Source organism: Rhincodon typus, chromosome 15, assembly GCF_021869965.1.
Source record: "Rhincodon typus isolate 14 chromosome 15, sRhiTyp1.1, whole genome shotgun sequence".
Taxonomy (NCBI): domain Eukaryota; kingdom Metazoa; phylum Chordata; class Chondrichthyes; order Orectolobiformes; family Rhincodontidae; genus Rhincodon; species Rhincodon typus.
In genome coordinates, this window is record NC_063346.1 from 26719859 (window position 1) to 26738950 (window position 19092).

At 43.5% G+C, this 19092-nt stretch overlaps 1 protein-coding gene across 1 annotated transcript in view; it reads left to right on the forward strand.

Annotated features, from left to right (window-relative positions):
* Nucleotides 1-19092, forward strand: part of cpne7 (copine VII) — a 127430-nt gene that overhangs the window by 38256 nt on the left and 70082 nt on the right. Inside the window, exons 3-4 of the mRNA XM_048605655.1 lie at nucleotides 6491-6673; nucleotides 11120-11194. Of these exons, the coding sequence (XP_048461612.1) occupies nucleotides 6491-6673; nucleotides 11120-11194 (258 nt within the window). The remainder of the gene's footprint in view (nucleotides 1-6490; nucleotides 6674-11119; nucleotides 11195-19092) is intronic.

Below are 19092 nucleotides of genomic sequence, written 5' to 3' on the forward strand. Positions count from 1 at the left end.
TGTACATCGCTATGGCAGTCTCGAAAACGCAAAGTTTGGCCCTCTCCTGAATGTGTTCACATCCTTGCTATAAGGTGGTACTGACAGCTTCCACAATATTTTGGATGAGGTAATGGCAATAATGTGGGAAATGCAGCTGTCAATTTGCATTCAGCAAATTCCCACAAACAGCAATTTGATAATGACCAGATAACCACTTTTATGTCATCAATTGAAGGATAAATATTCCAAAAACATGGCTTTGCTCTTCAAAATAGAGAGCTGGATCTTTCACATCCACATATGCAGGCACATGGGACATCGATTTAACATCTTATCTGAAAAATGCACATCCAACTGTGCAGCACTCCCTCAGTACTGCACCAGATTGTCAGCCTTGATTGTTATGAGCAAACCAGAGAATGGGGATTAAATTTAGAAGTGAGTATCTTATCAACTGAGGCACAGCTGATGCATTTGAAGATATTGGTTGCTGCTCTGAGGTTATTAAATCTATAGCAATGTCTTTAGGACAAGAATCTTTGCATTGATCTACATAGCTTCCAGCTGGGCCTCCATTTGCAGTGTCTGCTTGGAGAGCCCCCTATGCCCCTGGAAGACATGGCACCTCTCCTCCTTTCCAATTTCTGCGTTAAGGTTTTAACTCAAGAGTCATAGAGTCATACAGCACGGAAACAGACCCTTCAATCAAACCAGTTCATGCTGAACATAAGTCCTGCAACTGTAAATCTGGCAGCCCTCCCTGTGGCCAGCTACTTACTTAATATTCTTTGACAAATATTCTTCTGAAATAGTTACAACCCTGCTCTTGAAGTTCTGGCCGATAGTAACTTGTGCAACCCTCACTGACACTTGGACCTTATTAAGCAGGCAGCCTCTTAGCATCATATGTTGTGATCCCCATACCTGAGAGTGCTAGCACTTGCAAAGATTTAGTTCTGATTGTTCTCCCACTTCTTTGTAGACTCAAATCTCAATTTGTTTTTTCATTTCAGTCAGGCAGAATGAAAAACTTCTTCAAAATCTCTTTCATGGACAAAGTCTGTCCAAACCTTAAGATGTGATACTGTAGTATTACAGCAAAGAAACAGGTTTTCCTGAACTTCCTTGTTTTAGAAAGGTTGTCTTGCAGACTTTTTATTCTGATCATTTGCTGATGTTAATTAAAGAATCTGAAGACCAGCCTTCTTTTCCCTTGAGTCTTTCAGAAGGTTTCATACCTTTTTCCAACCAATAATAATTTACATTGGTTGAAATAATTGCCCTTGCGCTCTACGATTGAAGTCAAGGAAAACTCCATTAACCTCTGGACTTTACAGGGTTCTTGCAGTCCCTATCTCTAAGCCAGAAGACCTGAGTTCAAGTCCCTAGACTTGCTTGAGATGTGTTGTGACATCTTTGAACAGGTCGATTTGGAAAATATCTATAACGATTTAACCGGTGACTTGATATAATAGTTTGTGAATACCAATCTGAAAAACTGCTTCAGTTGCAGTTGTAATTCAGTAGGTTTGCACAGAGTGTCTGAAGCATATACCAGCAAGTCCCCAGGTTTGAATCGTCACTTGCTGAATTAGTTGAACTCAGTTGAAGTAGTAATATTTGTCTTATAGTTTGCCTTCCCACACTTGTGTTAGTGTGGAGAAGGAGCAACTGAATTTTCCCAGTCCCTTGAAGGCAGGCAGGAGGGCAGACGAGATGGCAGAGGTAGACATTGGGAGGGGAGCCCAATGTTTGCCCACCTTGATGGCACATTGCCAGAGGTGCGAACCTTGGCAGCAAGGCTGCCCATTGGCTGGCTAATTGAAGCAATTACTTGCTTAATTTAGGGCTACCCCTGCTGATATTTTACCAACATCAGGAGGGGTAATCACTGTGTGGGGAGACTGCCAGGTAGTACTGGTAGCCTTCCAAAAAACTACAGGGATGCGTGCCGGGCCCTTTCGGTCCATATTGGCGGATCTCCTGGTGCAATGTCTACCCACTGCAGAAAGCACTGCTGCTGGGATCACCCTGACCTGAAATGCTGCAGCATACTTGCCTGACTCCAGTCTCGCCCAAGAAACATCAGCCCTCAATGGCCCTTCTCCTTCATGTTGCACCAATGGGTGTGGACCACTGTCCTCCATTAGATTCTCCTGTTAATTGGCCAACACCAGCAAAATACTACCTTGACTACTGGCACTTTTGACTCAATATAGAGACTTGACTCTTAATGACAAAATCCAACTGATAGTTTTTACTTCTGATTCTATCCAGTAATTCCCAGAATCTTAGGATCATAGAATGATACAGCTCCTCAGTAAATCTATCAATTAGTCCCATGTCCCTGTTGATTTTTGATAGCCCTGTAAATTTCCTTTGCTCCAACCTGCCTTTGTGTGAGGGTCCCCAGTTCCTTATGATTCAGGGCGAGGAGGGAGAAACCAGTTCTCCTTCTCCTCCCCTGTAATTCCAATAATATTAACTTCAAACAAAGGTTCCCTGCCCTTGACAATACCTTTCCTGATTCCAATGCATTTTTGTTTTAAACAAATCCAATTTAACCAGACTTTCTCAAGCAAGATTGAGTCTATTGGGGGAAAATAAAATGCAACAAACATATATACAGATTAGAAGTGAGAAAAAAGATAATAGTTAAAAAGGTGTACAGATCAGTCTTTGGTTTGTCAATGGAGTACATAGTGAAACATTGCAGGCATCAAGTTGGGGGGTTTTGGTAGACTGACTCTGGTAGTTGAACAGTTGGTTCAGAGATTTTTGGTTCTATAGACTAGCAGAAAGGAATTGTCTAGTTTCCTGTTCACCTGTGGCTTTTGACAACTTGCTTTCAGTAATCTGAGGGAGGAAGAATCTCCAACATTTTCCTTTGTACCTGCACGCAATCGATGTTCTCAGCTGTAACCTTTGCAGCACACGCTAGCTCAGTAGAACTAGAACAATAGACTACTATACTAACACTAAAGTACAGTTGGTTTTTAAAGTCTTTTTCTTGTGTATGCCTTGCAGGCAAGAAGTCAGACATGCCTTTCGCCCAGATTGTTTTCTATGATTATGTCCATTGCATTACATTATGTCTACCACATGGGGATTTACACCACAAGAGATGATGCTGATTCTTGTATTTTTTTTTCTTTTCCCTTGAAGTGGTTCTTTGAAATTCTTTGACACCCTTCTAGATGTGATATTCCAGGCTCTCTCTTGAGGCTGGGTGTAATCCACAAAGGAATTTCACAGACAGTAACTGAATTCTGAAAACTGAATGCCATTTGTGAAGAAGGGTCCAGACCTGAAATGTCAGCTTTCTTAACCGTGAGCCTAACCCTCCCCCTACTGACCCCTTCTCCCGCCTCCAACACACCCCATCCTCCTGGACACCACCCCAAGGCCTCCTACCCTCCCTTGACCTCTTCATCTCCAACTGCTGTCGTGACATCAATAGCCTCAACTTCTCTACCCCTCTCACCCACTCGAACCTCTCCCCCGCAGAACGTGCAGTCCTCCACTCCAATCCCAACCTCACCAGAAAACCCGTGGACAAGGAAGGCACAGTTATAGTATGGCGCACTGACCTCTACATCGCCGAGGCCAGACGCCAACTCTCCGACACCACCTCCTACCGCTCCCGGGATCATGATCCCACCCCCGACCACCAAAGCATCATCTCCCAAACGATCCACAACCTCATCACCTCAGGTGACCTCCCCCCCGCAGCCTCCAATCTCATCGTTCCCCAACCCTGCACTGCCCGCTTCTATCTCCTTCCCAAAATCACAAACCTGACTGCCCTGGTCGACCCATTGTCTCCGCCTGCTCCTGCCCCACCGAACCTATCTCCACCTATCTGGACTCCATTTTCTCCCCCTTGGTCCAGGAACTCCCTACCTACGTCCGTGACACCACCCATGCCCCCCACCTCCTCCAGAACTTCCAATTCCCCGGTCCCCAACACCTCATCTTTACCATGGACATCCAGTCCCCATACACCTGCATTCCCCATGCAGATGGCCTAAAGACCCTCCGCTTCTTCCTGTCCCACAGGCCCGACAAGTCCCCCTCCACCGACACCCTCATTCGCTTAGCCGAACTCATCCTCACCCTCAACAACTTCTCTTTCAATTCCTCCCACTTCCTACAGACAAAGGGGGTGGCCATTGGTACCCGCATGGGCCCAAGTTATGCCTGCCTCTTCGTAGGTTACATGGAACAGTCCCACTTCCATAGCTACACTGGCCCTAAACCCCACCTCTTCCTCCGTTACATTGATGATTATATCAGCGCTGCCTCGGGCTCCCACGAGGACCTCGAACAGTTCATCCACTTCACCAACACCTTCCACCCCAACCTTAAGTTCACCTGGACCATCTCTGATACCTCTCTCTCCTTCCTGGACCTCTCTGTTTCCATTTCTGGCAACCACCTGGAAACCGATATCCATTTCAAGCCCACCAACTCCCACAGCTACCTAGAATACACCTCCTCCCACCCACCTTCCTGCAAAAATGCCATCCCCTATTCCCAATTCCTTCGCCTCCGCCACATCTGCTCCCAGGATGAGGCATTCCATTCCCGAATGTCTCAGATGTCCCTGTTTTTCAAGGACGGCAACTTCCTCCCCTCAGTGTTTGAGAACGCCCTCGACCGTGTCTCCCGCATTTCCCACAACTCATCCCTCACACCCCCTCCCCGCAATAACAACCAAAACAGAAACCCCTCATCCTCACGTACCACCCCACCAACCTCCGGATCCAATGCATCATCCTCCGACACTTCCGCCATCTGCAATCCGACCCTACCACCAAAGACATTTTTCCCTCCCCACCCTTATCTGCTTTCCAGAGGGACCACTCTCTCCGTGACTCCCTTGTCTGCTCCACACTCCCCTCCAGCCCCACCACACCCGGCACTTTTCCCTGCAACCGCAGGAAGTGCTACACCTGCCCCTACACCTCCCCCTTCACCCCCATCCCAGGCCCCAAGAAGACTTTCCACATCAAGCAGATGTTCACCTGTACATCTGCTAATGTGGTATACTGCATCCGCTGTTCCCGTTGTGGCCTCCTCTACATCGGGGAAACCAAGCGGAGGCTTGGGGACCGCTTTGTGGAACACCTATGCTCAGTTCACACTAAACAACTGCACCTCCCAGTCGTGAACCATTTCAACACCCCCTCCCATTCCTCAGACGATATGTCCATCCTGGGCCTCCAGCAGTGCCACAACGATGCCACCCGAAGGTTACAGGAACAGCACCTCATGTTCCGCTTGGGAACCCTGCAGCCCAATGGTATCAACGTGGACTTCACAAGCTTCAAAATCTCCCCTCCCCCTACCGCATCCCAAAACCAGCCCAGCTTGTCCCCGCCTCCCTAACCTGTCCTTCCTCCCACCTCAAGCCCCACCCCCATCTCCTACCTACTAGCCTCATCCCATCCCCTTGACCTGTCCATCCTCCCCAGACTGACCTATCCCCTCCCTAACTCCCCACCTACACTCACCTTTACTGGCTCCAACCCCGCCTCTTTGACCTGTCTGTCTCCTCTCCACCTATCTTCTCCTCTATCCATCTTCTATCCGCCTCCCCCTCTCTCCCTATTTATTTCAGAATCCCCTTCCCCTCCCCCATTTTTGAAGAAGGGTCTAGGCTCGAAACGTCAGCTTTCCTGCTCCTCTGATGCTGCTTGGCCTGCTGTGTTCATCCAGCTCTACACCTTGTTATCATAAATTGTCTATCTTAAAAATTCAGTACGTTTGTAGGTAATTCTGAGCTTTAATACATTGTCTTAATATGTTCAAGCATTTATCCAATTGACAGCAATTCAGAGAGTGAAACCATGTGTTCTAACTCCGAAACCTAAATTCTCCACTTTTGATTAAAATTAAAAAAACAAAAAGATCTTTATTGCATTATAGGGTTGTATAGTTTTGTTTTGCAAAATAACTCATGATTAATTAAACCAAAAGCTTCAGAAGAAAATCCAGTCTTTGATGATTCTAAGCTCATTGGCTCTGAACAGGACAGAAGTGAGTAGATTTGACTGATTAAAATTGACCCTTCATTCATTTGCTTAGCTCTGCTTAACATTGTCCCTTCCCAGCTATTATTCTTGACTCTTGCTCCATTTGTTAGAGTCTCAGAAATTCAAATACAGATCACCTCATTCTTGATCTGATGATTCTATTAAGATCCTTTTCAAGTTGCAGGCAGTAAACTGTAACAGCTCTGGGAACTGTTGATCATTTTTGAGTAGCAGGTTAGCATTTTATTGCTTGAAATATTAGAGCTGTTCTGTTTGTCCACCACATTGGAGCCATGTCCTACTCTGTGCAGTTCTGAACAAAAATGTCTAGAATTATTTAGCTGCCTTATATTCTAAAAACAAAATCCGGTTATCCAACGTAAGGTAAACATTGGGACTTGCCACATCTGATATTCCAAACAATCATCAATAAGACCATAATAATCCTGTAAAATTGTTCTCCTTTGCAGGTTGACCGGACTGAAGTTATAAAAAGTAACCTGCATCCAGTCTTCTCCAAAGTTTTCAATGTGGATTATTATTTTGAGGAGGTTCAGAAGCTTCGGTTTGAAGTATATGATATTCATGGCCACTGCAGTATTGGTACTCGTGATGACGACTTTCTGGGTGGTATGGAGTGCACCCTAGGACAGGCAAGTACTAGAAGAAACAAAATTTCCTTCGCAATTCTAATATTTGCAAGGCTAATTGATATTTAAATTCTCTCTTTTCCCCATCATATTAAATTAACAAATGCAGTGAGGAGAAAATGGATCAGTCAAGGCTTTGAAGATATCTGGTAACTCCAGTATTGAAGAGTTACAAAGTTTAATATTAATGTGTTTACTAAATAAAAAGACATCTAAGAGCTTGTTGATACTTATTTATTACAATCTGCTGCCAAAACAAAGGGGCACATGCACTCAGCTACCAATGAAAGAGACACAAATTGAGTCTACACTTAATGCTTCGCATGCCTTTAAATGAAATCAATTGAGATCTGCACTTTTGCTATGCCAGTGAGCTGTGTCAGCATTAGCTAAAAATTACTGTTGAAATATTTTTATCCAGAAATTATTATCTAAAAATGTAAAAGTTTTACTTTTTTTTGGTAATGCACCACTTAATGTGCATGTAATATTCCTTTTTGTGCGACTTCAATGTATTGACCTAATTATTTTATTAGTTAAAATTAATATGAACAAAGAAAGCACAATGTTTAAAAATATTGCTTAAGTATACAGTACATGTTCCAGGATAACTAAAATACCTCAGCATTTTTGACTGTATGTAATAATATTTTATTTAAACCAGTCTCTGAAGTGATGTCTGGCACAAAATCAAGAATCCAGAGTTCCTTCTGGCCTCTGGTTATCAATGAACTCGCAAAGAGAGTTATTTAATAAAGATCTTTGATGCTTGATACAGCTGCTTGCAGACTTGAACTTCAAATATAGATGAAGAAATGTAAAGAAGATATTTTTCAAAATCTGTTGCCCTAGACAGAATGTTTCCAGCTGAACTTAGCAAATTTAAGTGCCGATCATCAAGATTTCATACAGAGCTACTTTAAAAAGAATCTTTTATGAAATGAAGTATAATGTTTCTGTGGTGGTACATAATGCATTCTTTGAAATATAGAACAGTAGGAATTAAAGGTATACTTATTTCTAATCGAATAATATTACTTGAACAATATGAAATGCTATTCATTTTACTGTGGTTGTATATTGTTATATTTGTTTTCTTTAGCCAGGGTTTTTCATTCAATTTAACCTGCCTCAAGAGAAACTAATCTGGTTTATAATGTCTGTTCTACTTTGTACAGAAGTTGGTGGAGCATATAAGTCTGTGGGGTTTAAAATGGATACTGAACTGATCTGATCCTTTCCTTCTAGATGGGTTAAGCTAACATCATCCCCTATGGATTGGTTTGGTGGAAATTGAATAATATTAGTAAATATAAGACCATCTCTTTAATTGAACCTATATCATCTTCTCATAAGATGTAAGGTCATTTGCGCAAATGTAATTCTTCATTTGATGCAAGGGTTTCCCTTTGTTCCATTAAGCAATTCATGGTGCATGTGGTTAATAAAATGTTTCAGATTGTGTGACTGACCTTCCTGTTGTGTAATGTCTCACAGCATATGTGAAATATATCTTTGAGGGAGATGCTCATGATACCATCACTATATTATGGCATGTGACCTACTCATATAGAGGTCTCAGCCTCCATCTTACTGAACTATGACCTCTTGCAGCATAACATGCTGAGGGAAGCATGTAGCAGTACAGCTAAATTGCTTAACTGGAGCCCAGGCAGGCAAGTGCCTGTGATTGTAATATACATTATGTAAACACCAGGAGCTGTAATAAAACTTCATTGAAATTTTCATTGCTACATGTCCCATGTCTCATTCGTGTTATGGGAGCTAACATAAGAATGACATGGTTGCAACTCATAAGTGTGTTTCACCATATCACGTTGCTTTGAGAGCACAGCAGTCAGCACTAATAACTGCTTATAAAAGAATCCTCATTGAAGTTTAGACAGCCCTGGATCATTAATCATAGGGATGACCAACCACAATAAATTTACGCAAGTTTAGATCTTCCACTTAAATAGCTAGAGGGCAGATTTAGCTTCTCTTCTACTTAAAGTTCAGGACCTATCAAGCTAGAAGTCCTCTATCTCTTTACAGACAAACAAACAAAAACATGTTTCATTGTGCTTCCCAAAAGAGTAGTTAAAGTGCACCAGTTAAAAGGACTTTTTATGGGTTCAAAAGCAAAATCCGCAGCTAAAGTGTTTCCTACAGGGTTAAGACTAACATCAATGATAAAAGAATACATCAGTTTAGCTATAGTGCCATACTGTTTGGGAAAAAAGATTTCTTTTTAAGCACTAACAAGTGATTTTCTAACCAAAAGAAGCTTACGATTGAGGTGCTGTCACCTTCACCTGTCAGCAAGACACTTCCAAAAGCAAATTCATTGGGATCATTCTAGTAACATCTTCTGGCACAGGACCCTGCTCTGTAGATGGTCCCTCAGTCCAAAGAACTGAAGAGGCCAATGAGGAGAATACTGCCTTGCTCCATCATTCAAGAAGCTCCTGGCTGATTGTGGCCTTAACTCCACTTTCCTGCCTGATTCTCATAACCATTAATTCCCTTGCCAATCAACAATCTCACTGCCTTGAATATATTTGGTGATCCAGCCTCCACTGCTGTCTGGAATGAGAATTCCCAAGACTAAAATGCTCTGACAGATGAAACCTCTCCTCCTCTGTTTTAAATGGGAGACCCTTCAGTTTTAAACTGCATCCCCTACGTCTAGATTTCCTCAGAAAAGGATTTATCTTGTCCAATCTCTCAGAATCTTAAATGTTCCAGTAAGATGACCTTTCGCTCTTTTAAATGCCAATGGATATAGGTGCAACCAGCTGACCCTTTCATCCTTATACAACCTTATATCCCAGGAACTCAGCCTAGTGAACCTTTTCTGAACTACTTCCAATGTAAGTGTATCCTTTCTCAAGTAAGACAACCGGAACAGTACACAATATTCCAAGTATTTCTCACCAATGCCCAGCATAATTGTAGGAGATTTCCCTACTTTTATATTCCATCTCCCTTATGTACATGTTCTGCTGCAGAAATACTCAGATGAGGAAACTCATGGGGATGACAAAGGTGAAGACCAATGGATATGCAGAATGAGGAAGTATGCATTGCTGTCATAAAGTTTGTTCCCACTGTCGAGGAGTATGCAAGAGTCCTGCACTAACTTGGCACAGGGCTTTGCACCAAGTTCTAGGAACTTTCTAAAGAGGATGTTCTGATGCATTTGCATAGCTATGGACACATGGTGCAATGTTCTCTTCAAGGGAAGGAGCATTCTGGCTGCAGTAGTTGCTGCAAGTAATTGCCACAGGTTTTGGTAGTTAGTAAATAATACTATTTATTAAAAGTACTTGAACTCTAGTTAACAGTTAAACAGTTAGGAATGTCAGCATGTAATTCTAGTAGTTAAAACTGAAATCCCCTTATAAAGCTACCCTTACACACCTGTGTACACATACACAAATGAACATGGACAGGAAAAAAACACATTGATGTTATGGATGGAGAGAAAGACTGGAAAGGTAGTTCAGTGTTTCCTATTCACTAGGTTGCTGAGATTCTTGTACTGGTCAGAACATTGTTTCTTGGTTTTCCATCTATAGGAGCTTTCATTTGTAGAAGTAGGGTTTGGATCTGGTGAGATACTGGGCATGAGTGACCTGCAACAATGGCAGGGGACAAGGGTGGTATGTAAGTGAGCTCACTGGAAGATCAGGATGCAAACAAGTTCTGCTGCAAAGGACTTAAAAGAGTATGTAAGATTGCAGATGAAGGCTGATGCATATGCACAATGAAATGTTATGCGCAGACAGGACTGTTGGAAAGTCTGTTGTCATTTCTAAGGAATATGTAGGAGGCCTGCACCAACTTGGCACTGGACTTTTCATAAAATTTGGAATTCGCTCATCCAGTCAGGAAGTGTTGGCTAACTCCATTAGCTCCCTTTCAGACCCAGTAATGCCATGACTGATGGTCAATGTCTCAGCTGCAATTACAGCACAAGCAGAAGTTACCCAACGTCTGGAAGCATAGACAAAGGTCACACAAGATCAGTTTGTTGCACACAAGCTCAGATCACCTTTCCCCCTTGTTAAAATGCAAATTCTGATCATGGCTATTCCAATTGTTTGACTAAATGTAACAACATGTGAGTGGCATGAAATCACTCAGAGATAGCTGTGCCATGGGTTCACAAATTTTATCTGCATTGTCAGTGACATTGCTGGGGGACTGAAACCTTATACAACTTTTACATTCTGGAAACCCTATTGTACATCTTGATTGTTTCAAGTGTAATTAATCTTAATACATAGTAACTAAAGGGAGTTACTTAAAGTTTACTAGATCAATTGTTATTCTTTCAAGCCATAGTTTAAAATAACCATAAGGATATAATTTGTCCCATCGGTTATGGGTGCTCAAAATAGACCTTTCATGGAGTTTTGTGTGATGTGATTTCATACTTTACAGATTGTGGCTCAGAAGAAAATGACAAAACCTTTGTTCTTAAGATATGGAAAATATGCTGGAAAGTCTACAATTACAGTAAGTATTAGTACTTAAAACTGTGATATATGACTGTTAATTCCAAAAATACGTTACTTGTCAGAAAATTAAAACATTGATTAAAAAAATTTGTTCCAACATATAATGTTCATTCCACGTGAATATGGCATTTAGTATTTGAAATGAAAGTATTGATTTATTCTAAACATTGCTCAGCACAACATGATAACTGAATTTTAAGAAGCAACTTGCTTGCTTAAAGTGCTAAAACAGTTTCAAGGCTTCTTTCCAGCTCTGAAAGCCTGGACTGCCACAAACTAAATTGCCATTCTACAGGTATGACTTTCAACTAAAATGTGACTGTTGACCTGGTCTGTCTTTCTGCGTGTTATAAATGTTCAACTTTGTAAACAGTTCATCAGTTAACCCCCCTCCCCCAAGTAGGTTATCAAGTCATGTAGCTTGTTTGGTCAGATGAAGCAGTAGCAATCAGTCAAAAATTGAAAGAGGTACTTTGGAACAAAAGCACGATTCCTGTTACCAAAATTACCCATCTAACATTTTTTTAAAAATGATGGTAACTGTATAATAATGAGTGAGAGACAGCTTGAATAAACTATTAATTTAGTAGGCCATAACTAAGTCTTGTGGAGATATTGGCTTGAAGAAGATATCAGTCAGAAAGGATCTACTAGGCAAGGGTTTCATGAAGTGTGTAAAAAACATTCCATGAAAAGGGAAGTGCTGAGCCGCAATAACGTGCCAGTTGATTACGAGAAATGCTAACCCTGAACATTAAGCTGTCTAGGCAGGGAAAGCATAGGAGGATGTGTGTGGTCTAACATAACCTGAATCAGATCAATTTCATTACCATAAAATTGCCTGAAGAACAACAGTGACTTATTTTCTTTTACCACACTCTTGTATAATACAATAAATTGAAATTTTCTTTGGAAGCTTATGCAAATGAAACAAATCACCATTTTACATGCCATTCAGATAATGAATAATCCAATACTATCACATTGCACAGTGATAGGAGGCAGCTGCTGTTCAACTCAAAGTGTATAGAGACAACCTAAAACTGTCTTTTGAAGAAAGTATTTCTGGAAAATGTTTTTTGGAAATGGAGCGGAAAGGTCTGTGAAGTCAAACAATTTGAAGTAGCAAAATTAATTCTCAAAGTGGAATCGCGTCAAACAATAGCGTCCATGAAAAGAATTGACACATCCCTTTTGACAACTCTGCAAGATACTTTTTAACCTCCCCCCACTTATTCTTGATGGCAACACTCAGAAATGGATGCTAAGTGGATGGCAATTACTGCTTGCACTAAATCAAGTAAATTGCACCTTGCTGTTTCACCATCCTAATGAGTCATAGACCAGGATAAATGTACAGAGTTAGCAAGTTATTCCTGGATAATATTTTTTGCTGTCCCTTCTGTAGACAGAGCAGCTAACATAGAGATTTTCAGCACAGAATCAGGCTGTTTGGTCCAACTTGTCCATGCCAACCAGATATCCTAAATTAATGTAGTCCCATTTTATTATTTGCTTTATTACGTAGAATATTGCAATATTTTGTTTAAAATCAAAATAACAGATTATTGCTTTGTTATGAACTTCAGCTGGAGGTCGATTCAGTCCTTTAGAGACAAAAAAACTACAGATGCTGGAATTCAAGATAGACAAGCAGGAGGCTGGAAGAACACAGCAAGCCAGGCAACATCTGGAGGAAAGGAGCAGTCAACGTTTTGGGTATTACCCTTTTTCAGGGTAATACTGAAGAACAGTAATACCCAAAACGTTGATTGCTCCTTTCTTCCAGATGCTGCCTAGCGTGCTGTGTTCTTCCAGCCTCCTGTTTGGGCCACCTAGAGAGTCCATTCTGTGGAACAATTACTTTCTGCTACTGGTATGGTCTATGGACAATAGTTAGGGAAGGGAATTAAATGCATATTTTATTGAGATTTGCCAAATTAATCTGGAATCTATGAAAAAATGGCAATGATTTTCAGTCTGCAACCTGGGCAGTTTAGATGAAAACCCAATGAAACATGTGATTTTCATTGCAATCTAAAGCATTGAAAATAGGGTGAATTCTAAAACATATTTGTGATCCCCAATACAGGTTTTATGCGCTAGTGACAGATTGCAAATCTATCCATGTACATCTGAGATCCTTGATATTGACTGAACCCACTTAACCACCCTACCCAGCTGGCATCCTACCATCCTGACACCTACCCAGCTGTCACATATAACCCAACTGCCCCTGCCAATGTACCAACCTACCACTTTACTGAACCTGCACCCTACACATTTAACTCACCCACCTTACACAACTGCACAGTTACCAATTCAATCACACAGTTAGAAATTCTTAACATTGTTCAATGTGGGACCATCCTATACGGTAAAGCCTTCAAACAATTCAAAACATTCACTTTTATTCAGCAACAGCAGAACTGAACAATAAACATACAAATAGAAGATGCTTCTCAGAACAGAAATGGACTGCTGGCCTTTCAAGTGCAACAAATCTATTCAATATAGGATCACGGCTCTCATCGGAACCAGATGTCCATTAACTCTGATTGTTGCATCTGATGCTGCTGCGTTCTTTCATGCGGAAGGTGATGATCTTCCTGCTCAATGTCCTCAGCTTTCTCCTTGCAAGACTGCTGCCTCTATCCCAGCGTGCCAAAGTCTACCATACCTCCTGTATTCACATCCAAATCATTCATATGAATGACAAAAAGCTGTGTTTGTGGGTGGATGATTGAGAGGCCGCTCCCACAAATCCAGTAGCTCTCTGCAAGAAACCTGTTACAGAAATGTTTATCACAGCTGCCGTCATGATGGCCACTGGGATAGGATGGTCACCCACCCCTTTGTGCCACAGTTCCTGCTTCAGCTCTAGCTTTGGGACTCTGTCCCAGAACATCCTCAGTCTCTGGTGACATTTGCACCTTGCTTTTCTGAAGGGATTGGCGTCAAGTTCAAAAGTCTGCCTCTCTTCTACCCCTGCACATCCTGATGGGGGGTTCAAGCTGTGATCTCTTCACGTGGAGGCTGCTCAGCATCCGCTGGAGTTTTCTGCTGCTCCTGTAGTTGTTGATACTTCAGGTCCTCCTCCATTCCTCTCTGCCTTCGTTGCATCATAGGAACAATGCCAATGGGCCCAGCTGTGGTTGCATCTATTCGTCACATTTACAATGTCTCTGCGAGGGGAGCAGAAGAAACAGAACAAGTCCTGAGTAATTTGAGCAGTCAGCATTCACATCGCTCACAAAAGGTGGTTTACCAGACTGCTCCACAGTGGGACGTGGAGAACTCTGACAAGGAGGGATATGGAATGCCTCTAAATGGTATTTCAGCATTGAATCTTATTCTGTTGCAGCACCAGTCATGTTGCAAGAAGACAATAAGGGATTGTAAGCACTGTATGAGTTCAAACACCACCACCTCTCAGCCCCACGTCACCCAAGAAATCCATCATTGCATCATGTAACAGAATGTTTGTGAATACTTATAGTTCAGAGTGAGAGGGAATCAGTTTGGTGTCCCTGTGCAGCCTATGAGGCCTTGCAGTATCTTTGTGAATTGTGGCCCATGGGTGCCACTTTTAAAGTTGCCTATGATTACTTCTGCCTCACAGAGATGACTATCTTTGGTCTGCAATGACCGATGACATGGTCAAGATTACTTGTGACCAGCATTTGAGGTCCAAGAAGTTGGAAACTGCATCCATTTCACATGAATGATGCTGTGATGGTAGATAACTTCAACCCATTCTGTGAAAGTGTCTGATGAATGCAATTGTGTTTTAAAGGGCCTTCCATCACTCTCACTAGCAGAACTTGTGTGCTCAGGCAGAAAATAATTCTGACTTTGTCCACACTGAATGTGATTGCAGCCACTTTTTATTTGCATTTACATGTTCATGCTTCAAATAAATATAGTAGGAAATGCTGACCATGGTTGGCACAGTGAGTCTTTGGGCTCAGCTTGGAAATTAAGGGCCCTCCACTGCACCTCCATTTGTCTTCCTTCTTGTAGTCCTTGGCAAACCCATCAGTACTTATTCTCTGCTTTTCCCACAAACCACCTGGATTTACATCTTCAGCTCTCATCATTACCCCCTGAGCCCCACCTTTACAGTTTAGTCATGCCAACCATTGTGCTGCAATGTACCCTCTACCGCCATCAAGGCTACAGTGGTGGTGGCTATTGATAGCACCACCATCCCCCCCCATCCTTTTAGTATCCATATCCTCCAATGCACTGTTATCTCCAGTGTTCTGAGGAAGGGTATCTCAACCCAAAATATTAACTCTGATTTCTCTGCACAGATGCTGCCAGACCTGCTGAGGTTTTCCAGCAATTTCTATTTTTGTCATCTCTCCCATCTTGTATATTAAAATTTTCCCCTTCACCATGCTTCCCAAATTGTTGCTTCCAATCTCCAGCACTGATTTCCCTGAACTTCCCTAACACAATATGTTGCCTGACAATACATTTGACTTTCATTGAGTTAAGCCCATGCCTGACCAAGGTCCATCTCACTGAACAATTTGGACAGATAGGTCTGACCAATGACTGACCAGACTCCTGACTAATTTGTGTCTAGCTCCCAAACTGACTTATCACAAGCCCCCTGACTGTTTGGACCTGCAGGACTGATCAAGCTCATTGTATGGGCTGTAGTGATATGGACTACAGTAACTGACTACATCCAAGCAGTAACTGACTACATCCCAACTCCAGGAGTGAGGTTGGAGTCTGCCTCCGACTTCCTGCACTGGGACTCAATGACTAACTACAGACCTCCTTTACTTGACTCGGACTTTGAGACATGGCTATTTGGTTGAAACACGTACAATGTGTTTGCTAGGCTAGTGCTGGCGCATGCTATAGGTGTGAGATTGACATACCATACTGCAGTACAGCAACATGTCCATCCCCTTGACTGATGACCATGACAAGCTGCCTGGTTTTGAGTCTGCGTTAAGCAAGGCATGACTGAACTATTGTGCCTTTCGGGAATCACTGACGGAACAAAGTGATGAAAGGCAAGGCAGGGATGCTGTGAGTATCACAGTAGGTATGAAGTGAGTGAACACTAAGAGCACAGGTAAGCAGTCCTGAGATGCAATCTGGTCTAATCCATGAGCTGGCTGCCTGGCACTGTGTGCAAAGTGATCTTGTAGCAGCACTACAATGAAAGATGCTGGTGTACTTCATCCTGTAAATGGATCAGAGATGTGCCATGAGGATGTGGTGAGGCTGGTATGTCTCAGATGCCAATGTCCGCGGATGGGAGCATTCCCTCTCCATGAGGTGAAATGTTGGTGCCTGGTGTCCAAGGTGGAGATCCAGAGGAAGAGGCAATGAGTTGGAGTCACCAGGTAAGCTGTCTGACTTTCATGTCAGGAATTATTGCTGCTTAGATTCTATCAGAAGTTGGGAGAATGGGAAACTGCATATTAATGAGATGCAATTAGGTAAGAATGCAATATTAATGCAAGTTAATGCATATAAATAGGCGCCTCACTGCTCATTAGCATGATTGTCATGTCTTGCCATTAAATAGTTGGTTGGAAAATGAGTTTTTTTTGCTGTCTATGTTGAGAAGTTCTTTACTGGCCATTTCATGCAATTTTCCCACTATTTCATCATTGCCCAGGTCACTCAGAGGTTGGGAAGATTCTGCTTTAGTACACTGACCAGAATACAGCAGCTATTTCTGTAAAAAATGGTCATGGCTTCTGTGCTGTATCCAGGTGTGCCTGATTTTCTATGATGGTGATGTGAGGGGTAGCCAGTAGGGGGCGTATCACCTGAAAAAATGCTGTTTTCTCCTATTAGTAACATTGGCTGGAATTGTGCCAATGCTAATTGAAAGATTTGGGCCATGAAGTTTCATTTTTTATTCATTCAGAGGATATGGGCTTCTCTGGCAGGGCTAGAATTTATTATCCATCCCTGTTGCTGTTGAAGCGATGGGCTGCCTTTTCGAAGTTCAGTAATCTGTTTGGTGTAGGTCGCTCCTCAATGCGGTTAATAAGGGAGTTGCAGGATTTTAAATCATCAACACTGAATGAAGGATGATATATTTCCAAGTCAGAATGGTGCGTTGCTTGAAAGTGAACTTGCAGGTGGTGGAGGTCTTCCCATGCTGCCCTGGCCAATCAAGGAGACAGTGGTCAAGGTTTGGGAGGTAACAAGGTGACGCCTTCTCCTGCCTCCAACACACCCCCTCCTCCTGGACACCACCCCAAGGCTTCCTACCCTCCCTCGACCGCTTCATCTTCAACTGCCATCGAGACATCAATCACCTCAACCTCTCCACCCCTCTCACCCACTCCAACCTCTCCCCCACAGAACGTGCAGCCCTCTGCTTCCTCTGCTCCAACCCCAACCTCACCATAAAACCCGCGGACAAGGGAGGCGCAGTTATAGTATGGCACACTGACCTCTACATCGCCGAGGCCAGACGCCAGCTCTCTGACACCTCCTCCTACCGTCCCCTTGATCATGACCCCACCCCCAACCATCAAAACATCATCTCCCAAACCATCCACAACCTCATCACTTCAGGTGACCTCCCACCCACAGCCTCCAACCTCATCGTTCCCCAACCCCGCACCGCCCGGTTCTATCTCCTTCCCAAAATCCACAAATCTGACTGCCCTGGTCGATCCATTGTCTCTGCCTGCTCCTGCCCCACCAAACTTATCTCCACCTATTTCGACTCCATTTTCTCCCCCTTCGTCCAGCAACTCCCCACCTACGTCTGTGACACCACCCATGCCCTCCACCTCCTCCAAAACTTCTAATTCCCTGGTCCCCAACACCTCATCTTTACCATGGACATCCAGTCCCTATACACCTGCATTCCCCATGCAGATGGCCTGAAGGCCCTCTGCTTCTTCCTGTCCCGCAGGCCCGACCAGTCCCCCTCCACTGACACCCTCATCCGCTTAGCCGAACTCGTCCTCACCCTCAACAACTTCTCTTTCAATTCCTCCCACTTCCTACAGACAAAGGGGGTGGCCATGGGTACCCGCATGGGCCCAAGCTATGCCTGTCTCTTTGTAGGTTATGTGGAACAATCCCTCTTCCGTAGCTACACTGGCCCTAAACCCCACCTCTTCCTCCATTACATTGATGACTGCCGCCTCGGGCTCCCATGAGGAACTCGAACAGTTCATCCACTTCACCAACACCTTCCACCCCAACCTTAAGTTCACCTGGACCATCTCTGATACTTCTTTCTCCTTCCTGGACCTCTCTGTTTTCATCTCTGGCAACCACCTAGAAACCGATATCATTTCAAGCCCACAGACTCCCACAGCTACCTAGAATACACCTCCTCTCACCCACCTTGCTGCAAAAATGCCATCCCCTATTCCCAATTCCTTCACCTCCGCCGCATCTGCTCCCAGGATGAGGCATTCCACTCCCAAACGTCTCAGATGTCCTTGTTTTTCGAGGACGGCAACTTCCGCCCCTCAGTGTTCGAGAACGCCCTCGACCGTGTCTCCCGCATTTCCCGCAACTCATCCCTCACACCCCCTCCCCGCAATAACAACCAAAACAGAATCCCCCTCATCCTCACGTACCACCCCACCAACCTCCGGATCCAACGCATCATCCTCCGGCACTTCCGCCATCTGCAATCCGACCCCACCACCAAAGACATTTTTCCTTCCCCACCCTTATCTGCTTTCCAGAGGGACCACTCTCTCCGTGACTCCCTTGTCCGCTCCACATTCCCCTCCAGCCCCACCACACCCGGCACTTTTCCCTGCAACCGCAGGAAGTGTTACCCCTGCCCCTACACCTCTCCCCTCACCCCCATCCCAGGCCCCAAGAAGACTTTCCACATCAAGCAGATGTTCACCTGCACATCTGCTAATGTGGTATACT